Source organism: Leptopilina boulardi, unplaced genomic scaffold, assembly GCF_019393585.1.
Source record: "Leptopilina boulardi isolate dan_hultmark-lab unplaced genomic scaffold, ZJU_Lbou_2.1 LbouV2_162, whole genome shotgun sequence".
Classification (NCBI taxonomy): Eukaryota; Metazoa; Arthropoda; class Insecta; order Hymenoptera; family Figitidae; genus Leptopilina; species Leptopilina boulardi.
In genome coordinates, this window is record NW_026137710.1 from 2,978,750 (window position 1) to 2,993,008 (window position 14,259).

Genomic DNA, 14,259 nt, shown 5'->3' on the forward strand with positions numbered 1-14,259 from the left:
CCCGTTCCTCGGTTTCACAGCTAAAAATGTGACGCGAACAAGATAGTTCGCTGGTGACTCGTAGGCGCTTCCGTAGTTGCGGGAACTTACATATCCCGTATCCGACTAAGTTGTGCTTAGGCCTTATGCTGATTCTACATTCAACTGAAACTGTGCGAGCGGCAGAGATGGGTACGTAGAAAACCTCGAGTATAAGGCTGCAGTCCCATGGCAGCGTTTTGCGTTGCGTTTTGTCACTAGACCATGAGTGTAAAAGAGATGCAGATATATGTTTGCTATGTTTACACTCACGTTCTAGTGACAAAACGCAACGCAAAACGCTGCCATGGGACTGCAGCCTAATACAAGGTATTTTACGTGAAATATACACATATATGCATGAGTTTTCTACATGTGTATTATACAAAAGGCTAATTTTGAGAAACATAACCCCAAATCTGCTTGTTTAGAATTTCGAATTTTTAAAAGTTCGGATATTGGCAAAAATTAATTATTGATGGTTTACGTATATAAGTATTTCTCTTCTAAATTGAGAACAAAAGCACATTTGAAATGTTAAAATTTTCTACGAAATTATTGCAAATAAGATAATATTATTTAACTCAACTGAAAGTTGTCAATTGACCAATATTTCAATATTTTACCCCACATTTAAATCTTTACTCAATTTTCGCGTCGAAAATTTCTGGAAAATTTAATTTAAATCTTCCGTCAAGTTTTACGCCAAACATTTATTCATTTTGGACATTTAAATCTTTATACAATTTTCTCTAAACTTTGCAATTAAAGTTTCCGAAGTTTGCAAATAAATCTTTAGGAAATTTTCAGGAAATTTTCGGTGCTGTGGGGGATATTTATTAATTAATACTTATTTACCAACAATAAATTAGAAAGTAAATTGGTGGGTTCAGGGTTGAGTAGTTACACAAGATTTCGGATCCCAATTGATATTGGGATCTGAAATACTGCGATACGCCATCTGGTGAGAGCCTTGTTGTGGTGGCCATGTTTTCATTCCGTGTTTCTCTAACATATACAAAAGAAAGAGATAAAAAACCAAGATGGTTGTCACAAGAAGGCTCAGGGGTGGGTCAGTTTCGCGTGATTTCTGATCCCAATAGCTACAATGTCGAAAACCCGGTTTTCTACAGTATTATACGTATAATACGTCATTTATGTATAAAGGTGCTTATATACCTCAAATTTCGATCAGATGAACATTATTTCTGGACCGTGAAAATGCGTGAAAAGTCATTTTCACGGCGGGTATTTTTGAATTGTTTCAAACAAAAAATGTTTTTTTAAGAAATATAATATTAAATAATTGTTTTAATATGTAAGAACACTTTAAAATAGTGATAGAAAGATGATTTGATTGAAAAATTTAGCAAATTTTGCTTTAAAACGTTTTCTGCTACAAGAAAGTGTAAAATGACGATGTTTGTGAAATGGTTTGTACAGTGCTTCTTCCTTGTGAGTGTTTCTCAGAGTTTTGTTTATGTTATGTCGGTTCTTTTTAACTTGTAATAAATAATGAGTGCTGAAAATAAATTGGTAAGTTGAAATGTTTATCAAATAAATTTAAATTCAACTAATTGTTTCGAATAACTGAAAGAAACATGTAAACATGTACACTGTACAAACCATTTCACAAACATCGTCATTTTATACTTTCTTGTAGCAGAAAACGTTTTAAAGCAAAATTTGCTAAATTTTTTAATCAAATCATCTTTCTATCACTATTTTAAAGTGTTCTTACATATTAAAACAATTATTTAATATTATATTTCTTAAAAAAACCTTTTTTGTATAAAACAATTCAAAAATACCCGCCGTGAAAATGACTTTTCACGCATTTTCACGGTCCAGAAATAATGTTCATCTGATCGAAATTTGAGGTATATAAGCACCTTTATACGTAGAAAACCTCCAGAAAAACACTTTTACCTATCTCTGGCGAGCGGTCCGCATTTGCGTTACGTTTTTTATATATATAGATATAGTTAAATGTAGGAAGCGTCACGGAAAGCGGACCGCTCGCTCAGTTTTCGGTGAGTGTAGAATCAGCATTATATAGAGTTCAGTGCCTCCAGACCTCTGACGTCATATCTTGAACTCGAAATATATCGATGAACTGACAGAGTCTACTGCGACAGAGCCCTTACGTGATTGGTTGATATTTTTACATGCGCGTGGCCAGACCGTACAACTTGATTGAACTTGGATCTATTGTTCGTTGCTATAGCGACATATGTGTCATGTTAATTAACAACAGTTGTAAAAAGAGTTATTATGAAAAGTGAAAGATAAAAGTACTGTTTAAAAATAAGGATTGTAAATAAATTAAATGTTTTTACTTGCTGACAGCTGTAGAACAAATTTTATTTTATTACATTTAATCAAGGCAAGTTGCATTTTAGGTTATCTAGTTAAGACGAGCAGTACTTAAAATTATTTACAGACAAATTTTTTAAAGTGAATAATTTTTCCAAACCTGGTTCAAATAATGCGTAATAAATAACAATTTTTAGTGTATAATTTATAATTTAAGGACAAATAAAAATAACAAGATAAATATTAAATTGTGTAAAGAAAGATTTATAGTGTGTATTTTAATGTCATGATTGTTATTTTTTTGCAAAAATTGGTAAATATTTTACTTAGAAAAAAATATATTAAATGAACATTATCTTCCTGTTATCTAATTTCTGGTTTTCGTGTTTACAAAAAGAAAAAACTTCGATTCCCGGTCATTTTTCCAGAAGAAGTATTTTTTGAATGGATGGTATTCCTAACGAATCTAAATTATTACATATAATAATCGTGAATATCTTTCGTTCATTCTGTCCACACCTGAAGTTAGTATTTGTTATAGGTCTTTTGTTTTTTTTTAAATGTGTTGTATGAAATTATTTTGTGTTGGTTAAAATTTTTCAATGTTTTTAAAAATAATAAAAAAAATTTTATATTATTTATTTATATTATATTTATTATTTATATTATATATTACAAATTAAATTTTTTTTTTATTTTTCACAAAATATTTATTTATTTTTGTTATTATAATTAAAAAAATTTATATTATATATATATTTATATTATATATACATATAAATTTTTAATTTTGACTAAATATTAATTTTTTAAAATAATTTTTATTTTTAAATATTAACTTAATATAAAATTTTCTAAAATAATTTTTATTTAAAATAAAAATTAAATTATTATATTTTATATATATTTATATATGTTACATTAATTAATTAATTAGGAATATTGAATAATATCTTTCTATATTATAAAGGGTGTTTTCGGCACTTACTGGCAGTAACTGTGTCTGTGGTGCTCAACTGTAAAATTATAATTTGGCGTTTTGCTTTTCATTGTAATTGGACAGTGTATAAAATCCCTCTTTCTGATTGGTGAAGAAATTGTAGATGTGAAACGTGCCATAGATTTTGGCAAAACATAACCTATTTTTCGAATTTTTAGCCAGAAAGTTATGGCGCACTCACACCTTTTTTGGCTGCCTGCCTGCCTGCAGGTTACCATGGCAACGCACGAGTGTGAGTGAGACAGAAAATTTGAATATTCAAATTTTTAAATTTTCTGTCGCACTCACTCTCATGCGTTGCCATGGTAACCTGCAGGCAGCCAAAAAGGTGTGAGAGCGCCTTTATAAATGAAAGATAGAAAAATTACTGCCAGTGACTGTTAGCTAATTTGTGACTGTGAAAGAAAAACAGTAAAAGTGAAAATGGCAGCAGGTATGTATTTATTTATTAAATATTAATAAAAGTAATTATAAAATTAGGATTATTTTTCTTTAAATATTAGTTTAAAGTGGAAAATGTACGGAAAACTATTTTTAACTATTACTTTTGTAACAATTACGTTTTCAAAATTCGTTTGTCAAATTACATATAATTTTGCAATTGATATCCATTAATTATGAAAAAGTAGAATCAGTAATTAAATTTCAAATTACTCAAATTAAAGTAAACAGAATGCATTTCCAAATTTTTTTGTCACTTTTTTCATTTTCACTTTAAATATGCAAGAAATATTAAATTGAAAGTTTGTAATTTCTGCATGTTTGCGAACTTTACAATTTAAAATATCTCTGTTGAAGAAAACGTTGTGTCTATTTCGCCTGTTTGCCTGTGGACGAAGCAATAGCGGTAGCAATCGTCAATATCATTCTAGATGATGATGATGATGATGTTGTGGAAGAGGAAGAGGAGGAACTTCTCCATTTATTAGCTTTGTTGGTATTTTTCTTCGGGGATAAGGTCCGACATATTCCCAAGACTTTAAATTACTTTGAGCAAGTGATTCCTCTATTTTCACTGTCAGGTAAAAATATCTATCTATTATAAATAAAATCAAATTGTTGTCTATACATTGCTTTAAACTTGAAAATGCATGCATATTTTTTCGTTTTAAGTAATAAATAAGTGTCTGTAGACACTTCTTTTAAGAAAATGAAAGTAAATTCAAATAATTTTATCGATATGATTATAGTCAAATTTTTGACTAATTGTGAGAAAAGTATTTAATTTTCATATTAATAAAAATTATGTTTCTTGTCTTAATCTATTTGTAATTATTAACAGATTTTCAATCTCATTTTCGGATGACAAGGGGAACTTTTGAGCGTTTGAGCCAGATTTTGGGACCGTATTTAAATACTCCGCAATCAAATGTACCGGTTGAAAAAAAACTGTTACTCTCCATATGGACTTTTGGAAACCAAGAAGTTTTTAGGTTTTTAAATTAAAGTTGATTCGATACATATAAATAAATGCTTCTTCTATAAAATTTACATTGGAATTTCACAGAAAGCAAAATAATTTAATTAACTTAAAGTACTTTATCACAATTTTAAAAAAAACCCATTTTTACCCACACTGGAATTTCATGAATCCGATAAATTCTGATTACTAAAAATCTATTAATACTTTTAATTTCGCTCAGCTTAAGTGTATAATTATTAAAATCTATTGTCGAAAGTAAAAATTGGTCTTATAGATCAGTAGCTGATAGGTTTGGTGTTTCCAAATCAACGGCATGGATTTGCGTCATGCACATCGCTAACTTACTTTGCGAACTAGCCCATAAATTTATTCAGTGGCCCACAGGAGAGATGATTAGAAGTAATCAGGAAGAGTTTCTACTAATAGCTAACTTCCCAGGAGTTCTTGGATGCATTGATGGGTGTCATATTAGAATTAGTGCCCCACATGACTATGCCGACATTTATTTCAACAGAAAAGGATTTTATTCAATAAATATGCAAGCGATTTGCGATGCACATATGCTCTTTATTGACATTTACGCAGCTTGCCCCGGAAGTGTCAATGATGCGCGCGTATGGACATTAAGTACCATAAGAGAAAAAAGTCTTCGAAATTATGAGCATTATTTTCCCGAACAGACCCATATTCTCGGGGACAAAATTTACTCTGTACTGTTTAATTTAATTCCACCCTTTAAAGATTATGTCAATATGCGAATAAGGGAGAGGCATTTTAATAAAATTCATGCCCGAACGCGCCAAGTAATAGAGAGAGCCTTTGCGTTGTTGGTGGCTCGTTTTAGACGATTAAAACATCTCTATTTACAAAACGTTGCATACGCGTCTTTAATTATTCTTGCGTGTTCTTGCCTACATAATATATGTCTCTCATTGGATGATCGACTTGCAGAAGAAATAATCCTTAATATTGATGCTGATGAACTTGATAATGTTGAAGACGTCGAAAATGATGACGATGTTCTGCCGGAAAATGTCCCATTTCATCCGGAATTAAAACGACAAATAATTGTCGATGAATTGTACCTTAACCATTGAAGGTAATGCTCAATTAGCTTGTGATGAAGTCGGATCTCCTTCTTACAATAGCTAAAGATGTTTTAATCATGATTGAAAATTAATCCTTTGATATATATCATACACATTTTTCACTAATTTCGAGACTGAAAAAATGTGCCAAAAAGTACCTCGAGTATTAAATGTGATTCACATTCTCTTTCTACTTCTGTATTTTTTTATTCTTCAACGGGATCATACATCGTGGCACATCTAACTCGCAAAGGCATTATCATAATCATCAGAAGAAATTATATTTTGGAAAAGAAGAAGAAGAAGAAGTAGAAACTTTATAAATCTCATCCACAAGAGCAATGAATTTAAACTTTTTCTGATAATATTCATGTGTTTTAGATTATATTTATGTCAATGTATATACAAGGTCAAGAAAAAAAGGAATATAAAAAAAATTGCAATTTTATTTTTCTAAAATGTTAATTACTTGCATAAAGTCTTTTATGTAATTTGTCTGATTTTTTTAAATATCAATTTGATGATGGAAGTTATTGTGAAAGAAAAAAAACAGTAAATTTATTGTGATAAGAAGAAAAAAAAATTATAGTACATATGATAGCTCTTCTGATAAGAGATTTTTGTCTTCGTTTTTGAAGATGTATGGTAAAGACTTGTAAAAAAATTTCATGTGATATTTAGTCGTAAAGAACAACTTAAATTGTAATTTATTTTTTATGTATTACTTTCACGAGCGCTATTGTATAAGTCAATCGTATCGAATGTTTGCTTGTATGAAGTAAAATAATAGTTTGTCTTTAAAGAAACGGTTCAGAAAATTTTAATCTTTTTTTATTTCTACGGTTATGGTTTTCAATTATGTGACAGACCGATAAAAACGTTTTGTGATATAGTTTTTAAGTTAAAGCTGATCAATGATTATATGGGCAAATCCACAGAACCGGCCGATTTCATGTTACTCACATATTTTTCTATTTTAGAAGTATATTAATTATTTTCATACTTCAACCATTTTGTAATATCTCTGAGAACCTATTGAAATAAGAAAATTGAATAAATGTGAACCTTCTAGTCTTTTATAAAAAATAAAATCGAATTAAGTAACTTAAAAAATGAAATTTACGGTGTTACTCCAGGTATAAATTTTAATTCTTATAGGTATAACTTGTTCGGCATAGATCCGAACAATTCCAAACTGTGGTGAATTATAGTTTACTTATTGAAGAATGTTTTGAAAGTAATAAAAAATATGTGCTCTTAAATAAAAAGAAATGATAGTCGTTGAAAGTAGCGTTACTCATTATTTTATAATAATGAAATGTCTATACATTTTTGTAAATATCATTTGCGGCGATTATTCAATTTGAATTTTTCAAATTGGAGCATATTGCTTGTGAACAGACGAACAAATGTATGTATCATAGAATAGAGTGCAATAAGAATTAAAGAAAATATTCCAATAATTATCACTCTATGTTTAAGCGTGAACCATTTTCAACTTAGCCTTTTTTCAGTAGCACAACTACAGGATAAAATATGATGAGTTGAAAACATGTGTGATTATATAAAGACATTATTATAATTCTTGTATGCAAACGCCAAATTATATTTTCAATTTATAACGTCTAAAAATTAAAAATAAAAAAAAATTTATCGAAATTTAACTAGTTAATCGTGAAAAATGAATTATCCTTTCATTTGTTTTATTTTCAAAGTTATATCAAAATCGATGTCAATAATGTCAGTTTGTTGGTTAAAATAGTTAATATCAAAATTAGTAAGTAAACAATTTAATTTACAGAAATAAAAAATTAAATGCTAATAAATAAAATATATAATAAAATATAATAAAATATAAATAATTTATTTTTGATAATTAAAAAATTAATTATTTGTATTTTATCATATTTTATTATTCAAAATGTTTTGCACATATTTCAAATAATATATAAAAAATACAAAGAAATGCCATTTTTAATTATAATTTCCAGAAGAAAAATAATATTTTCGTTTTTGGCTTTTAACTCAAACGGCATTAAAATAAAATGAATCACGCAAGAAGATAATTGTTCTTGAATATATTTTAAAGAAAGTAAACCATAAATAAAAGGTGTGCTTGCTATTTGGAAAATTTTCATCTTGATAAGTAAAAATCGGCCGGTTCTGTGGATTTGCCCATATGCAGTTTTTTAATAAAAAAAAGTAATAAATTTGACCGAGCAAAATCACCATCAGGTCCACTTATTCATGTCATCATTATTGTCATTATAAATATTGAATTAAAGATAATATATTATAAAAAAATAAGAAAGAACAACTTATTGTACAACAATATAATTATTATTTTTAAAGCGATAAAGCATAGAAAATTCATTTTTCCAAATTTAACGAGATATTTTATTTTATTAAGATTAAGAATTAAAATAAATTATAATAACATTCAAATGTTAAATTTATGTTTTCTTAATCCTTTTTTTTTGTTTCAAGACCTTTCTATCTATTGTTAGAGCCATCTACATAAATACATACGTACATACATACTGTATGTTCGTTACAACAAAAATGTATTAATCCAAAAAATAAACATTAACTTATTTATGATTTAATTAAAATTATTATTGTATTCCTAATTCATTTGTTACTACAGAAGGAAAATAGGGAAAAAATTACAAGAAAAATTATATGTAATTATTTATTAATATATTTAACAATTTCATATATTATATTAAATAAAATACAATAAGAACTTTAAGCCGTACAAAATCTAAGTTGGGCACTATAAACTAAGAATAAAAAAATAAATGAATATTTTTAAAGAAGAAAAATAAAACAAAGCTTTGGGAAAGTGATTAACACTACAATTGCAGAATTAATACTCTCTTTTTATTACATTTACTCCCAGAACAAATTTTAATTTCAATAATAAATCTGTTAATCCCCAATTTTTTTCAGTAAAGCGATTAACGCCAATGTAAAAATAATCTTTTCTTTTGCTTATATTTCTAAAAAGAATCTTAATAAAAATAATCTTCATGATAAAATAATCCTAATTAGATTCTTTTGTATTAGAATTAAAATTTTCCTAATATTCCTAATTCCACTAACAATAAGAAAATCACAAAATTTAGTCTCTTTTTCCATCTGAATAATTGGTGTGAATCCAATTGATCGCAGTGTTGCTATTTTCGAGTTGCTCGACGTACAAATGATGATTCTTAATAAATCAAGATAAATTATAAACATATTTTTCTCATACAAATATAGTGATTAAAGTCACTTTCAATTTTGCAATTTTAAAATAGATTAAAAAATTTATTTTCTTTCTCTGAGCGCTGCTGTCAAATCTTTAACTGCCTTAATCATTTCGTCTTTTTTGTCTATTATAGTGTCCAACCTTTCATCTCTTTTCATCAACTTAGAGTGAATAGTTTGTAATAGCTCTGTTTGAGTTGTTTTGTTTTTTTCTTTATTAATTTTAGGTAATTTGTTTTCGGCAGGAGTATTTTTATCGAGAGCTATTCTCTTTAGATAACCGTTGATGCTAGAGGCAACAGCCGGTGGGTTTATGTTCGGTTTTTTATACATTATTGCATGCATATCATCAAAATATTGCCATTTAATTGTACTTGTGCCAGTATTATTTTACTTACTTAAATTATTTTTATATGTCCGTTGCAGCGAATCTTATTTTGATTTGCATTTAGTAAATGTCATATTAATACCATTTTTCTTTAATTCCTCACTCATCTTCCAAAAACGCTCACCTTTCAATTTAGAATTTTGAGAAAGGAGAGAATAACAATTAATAACCACCATTGTTGTATCTTTTTTTCGTAAATTCAAACGCTTTGCATCTGAAAATATAATTAAAACGTTTGAATAAACACTGAACAAATGAATTCTATTAAATGAGAATTTGATGAAATACCAAGAAGAGAATCTGAGGGATCACAGTGGCATTTTCACTTTAAATTAGGGGAAAAGTGGATTTTTTTTTAAAAAAAGGGGGATTCTGAAAATGATGTAGCAAACTAGCTTCAAGACTTAAAAAATTAGTAAAACGTAGACGTTGAAAAATTAAATTTGACGACTAAAGAAACTCGTTGTAGATAATTCACAAGAGTCACAAAAATTTAATTCTGCATTTTATTTACCTGACATTCTCCTAATTTTCAAAAATATTTACTTTTTTCTTATCCTGATAAAAAGTTCAATTCTGAATTTTTGCAAAATTCAATTATTTTCTAAATTCTAATTAAAATTCTGCAAAAATATAATTTTATATTTAAAAATTATTTTTATAAATAAGCAAATAAAATATTCTGTAAAACGTAGAATTAATTTCAATTCAATTTGACAAAATTTCCAAATAATTGGAAATTTAATTTAATGTTTTGAAATTAATTACAGAAATTTAACTATCTTCAAAAGAATTTTAATTAAAATTTATTAAAAGGATAATTTTTTAAAGAAATTTTCTAAATTAAATTAAATCCCAAACTTAAACAACTTTTGTTGAATAAATATTTGAATATTTATATTTTTTCCATGGGAATAAAATTTTTTTTAATGATTTCAATGTAAAAGATTTTTGTAATTTTTATTATTTCGAAAAATTTTAATTGTAATTCTTCCAAAATTCAATTATTTCTTTCTTGGAATTTTTGAATAAAACTATTCAAAATAAAATCTATTTTTTAAGAAAATAAAAAATGAATTATTTTTCAAAATATAAATTTTAATAAATTATTACAATTTAGCAACAAATAAAATTTTGAATGATTTCAATTTAAATATCTTTTAAAATTTAATTATTTCTTAAAATTCATACTATAACGCTTCTTATATTAAATTATTATTTAAAATTTTAACTGAATTTCATTTTTAAATTAAATTCTTATTAGAAAGTTTCAATTCAATTGTTTATATACAAAAATAAATAATTAATTGAATATCTCTTAAAGTTAAATTCTTATAAAAAATTTCATCAAAATTTTCTAAAATAATTTAATTTTTTCAAATAATTTTAATATACTTTTTAAGAAAAATTGTATTTTTCGAGGAATTCATTTAAAACTGTATTTAAAAAATTGAAATTCTGCGTTGCATGAGTTTTATCAAAATTTTTTTTAAATAATTGAATTCCTGAAAAGAAATTTATTTATATTTTTGTAAATAATTGAATTCTTGCGAAGAATTTGATTCATATTTTTGTAAATAATTGAATTCCTATTAAAAATTTTATTATTTGTGAAATTAATTGAAACTTGCACAAAAGCATTTATCAAAAAAATTAATCATTATTTTTACATTTACAAAAAAATTACATTTTGTGAAAAAATGGAAAAGGGGAGAAAATTCTCGAAATAAGGGGAAAAGAGGAGAACAATTTTATTTAAGGGGAAAAAAGAGGAAGAAGGGGACAAACTGTGATCCCTGGAATCTTTTAAAAAAATAAATAACATTTTAAATTGCAACATACTCGGATTTTTATTTTCGACGTCATCTTCGAGAACGTTCCCCTCCTCGACGCCCACGACAATGCACTCCTCCTCGTCGTCTTCGACAACATTCCCCTCCACGCCGCTTATGACAATGCTCTCCTCCTCGTCGTCTTCGACAACGATCCTCTCCTCGTCGTCTTCGACAACGTTTTCCTCCTCGCTGTCGTCGACAACGTCGTTCTCTTCACACTCAGCGTCGTCCATAAAACTATCTTCGGCAATGTCTCCGGTGTCCATGGCATTTTTAAAGTGATGATCTAGATATGATCCTTGAGACAAACAAAAATTTAAAAATTAATACTTGTTTTAAAAATGGTATACTTTGAAATGATGATGGATCATCAGAACACAGTGTCAGTGTCTAGTAAATTTAAAATTAAAATAATTATAAAAAATTAAACTAAATTTTAAATAAAAATGCTTCAATTTAAAAAAATTCTCCAGTTTTTCATAAAGATAGAGAAAATTTTAAAAATTCAGAAAAAAATGCTCCAGCTTTTCATAAAAATAGGGGAAACTTTTTAATTCAAAAGAATTCTTCAGTTTCTCATATAAATGGAGCAAATTATAATAATTTAAAACTTTTTAACAATTATTTGTTATAACTTTAAAAACTTTGACCTTTAAAAAATTTAAAAATAATTATAATAATAACTATTAATATAGAATAGTATTAATTATTATTATCATTAATATTATTATTAATAATATTATTATTAATAATAATATTATTATTATTGTTATTATTAATTATGAAAAAAAAGTGATCCCAAATAAACATTTCCTCACCTGCTTTGACATTAGATGTAGAAGGCAAGTCAAGAAAAGTCCACACCTCATCGGGCTTCGGCATCGAGTAGAAAATATTTTTGTTAGCTGGGTTTAAATATGATAACCCAGAATAACCTCCTCCTGTATTGGTTGATTTTAAAAGAAAAATTTGAAAAGTTAGATTATTATTTACAAGTAAGTGTAACGAGAGGGAAAGTTGAAAGGGACCTATAGTCCAAAACAATCGATTTTTTTGTTTCGTGATTTGATAGAGAAAATGTATGAAATTTTTATTAATACAAATTTTTGTTTATTCCAATTTGAATTAATTCTTATTTTTTTTGTAAAAATATTTATTAGTAAAAACCAGTTTCAACGTTTTTAAAATTCATGAAAATCACTCATCTAAAGTTATGCTCTCACCTTTTGCTTGCATGCACGCATGCAGAAGTTGTCATGCCAATGTGGATGAGTAAGTGAGAGAAAAAATTCAAATTTAAATTTACTATCTCTATGACTCCTATACGTTGCCATGACAACTTCTGTATGCGTGCATGCAAGCAAAAGATGAGAGCGTACCTTAACTCTATCAAAATTTTAAACGATAGAAAATTTCAATTTTTCAAATTAATTCACAAATTTTAAAGAATATTAATTTCCATTCACTTTAATTTAAATTAACCTCACATTTTAATTATTTTCAATTTTCCTTAATAAAAATGTTGGAAATTTCAATTATATTTCTCCAAATTGTAAATGATTTTAATTTCAATTCATTATAAATTAAATCAGCCCCAAACTCAATACATCTCTTTAATTTATATATTAAAATTTTAATTTATTCAAACTCCAATTACAAATAAGATGTAAGATTTATTTCTTAATAGTTTAAAATAGATATTTTTATTTTTAAAATAAAATTAAAGAAGAAAGTAATAAATAATAAAAATAGGTGAAATAAGTAGTCAAATTTTAAATAGGTGACAATCTATTAAAAAATTTAAAAATAAAAACAATGGGAAAAGAGTCAATCTTCGTAACCCCTTTCCTCAATAACTTTTAAAACTTACTAGGATTGCTTTCGTCGACTTTCTTTTCGGCGACATCGCCTTCATTGTTTACTGATTCGATGTCAACATCGGCAGGCGACATGTATGACGTTGTTTTTGTTCCTTAAACAAGAAAAACTCACAATTAATTTGCCTATTTTTAAAAATGGTAAATTTACAAAATTTAATGCATTTAAATGTTATAAATTATTTTCCATTAATGATTCTAATAATTGAAATCAGTTATAAATAATAATCCAAATAATTGAAAGTATTTTCAATTAATAAGTCAAATAACTAAAATTATTTTAAATTAATAATTCAAATTATTTTCAATTAATAATTCAAATTATTTTCAATTAATAATTCAAATTATTTTCAATTATTTAAAAAAAAATTAAAATTAGATTCGAATGTCATGAAATAATTGAAATTATCTTCAAATATTATCTTCTAGAAAAGCGAGAATAACTTTAAAACCCATTTTAAAATAATAAAGAAGCAATTTATTAATTAGAACAATACAAAAAAATTTGCCAAATTTTGCAAATATAAATAAATTTAAAAAATGTAACTAGGTACTTGCAGAAAGAACAATAATTTTTTGAAATAGTTTCAATATTTTTCGACTTTACCCGCATTGTAAAAATTAAATGCAAAATGAAAAATAAAGTAAAAAAAAATTAATTTCAGAATTGTAACTACCTGCAAAAAGGAAAAAAAAATTTTTTATATCAAATAATTTTTTAACAATATTAAAAATATGGCGTGGTTTGCGTTAAGAGAAATTTTTTAATTTTGATGTTATGTACAATTATTACTTACCGTCGGATTTTAGAAGCTGGCAACCCTACCGAAAGAGTGGTACTGGATTGGTACTGGGAAATTGGAACTGAGGGCTCAGTACCAACTCAGTACTAATTTGGTGCATTTTGGTACTGAAATGGAACTGGGAAATTTACCTGCGAAAAGGGTCGAGTTACCGTTAATACCCTCATAAAAGTGAAAAGCGACTAGCTTTTTCAATATGTTTAAACTAAAACTTTATATTTATTTCAATATTATATTTGTTTTTCATGGATTTATATTA

The 14,259-nt window shown here is 26.5% G+C and overlaps 2 protein-coding genes across 2 annotated transcripts in view; both read left to right on the forward strand.

Moving 5' to 3' along the window:
- Positions 1-2,186: 2,186 nt before the first annotated feature.
- LOC127276981 (transmembrane protein 17-like) overlaps positions 2,187-14,259 on the forward strand; it is a 44,895-nt gene continuing 32,822 nt past the window's right edge. Inside the window, exon 1 of the mRNA XM_051297741.1 lies at positions 2,187-2,404. The gene's annotated coding sequence lies outside the window, so the exon portion shown is untranslated. The remainder of the gene's footprint in view (positions 2,405-14,259) is intronic.
- LOC127276979 (putative nuclease HARBI1) lies at positions 3,900-8,075 on the forward strand. The gene is made up of 2 exons (XM_051297739.1): positions 3,900-4,356; positions 4,617-8,075. The coding sequence occupies exon 2, from the start codon at positions 5,084-5,086 to the stop codon at positions 5,852-5,854; it is 771 nt and encodes a 256-aa protein (XP_051153696.1). The 5' UTR covers positions 3,900-4,356; positions 4,617-5,083; the 3' UTR covers positions 5,855-8,075.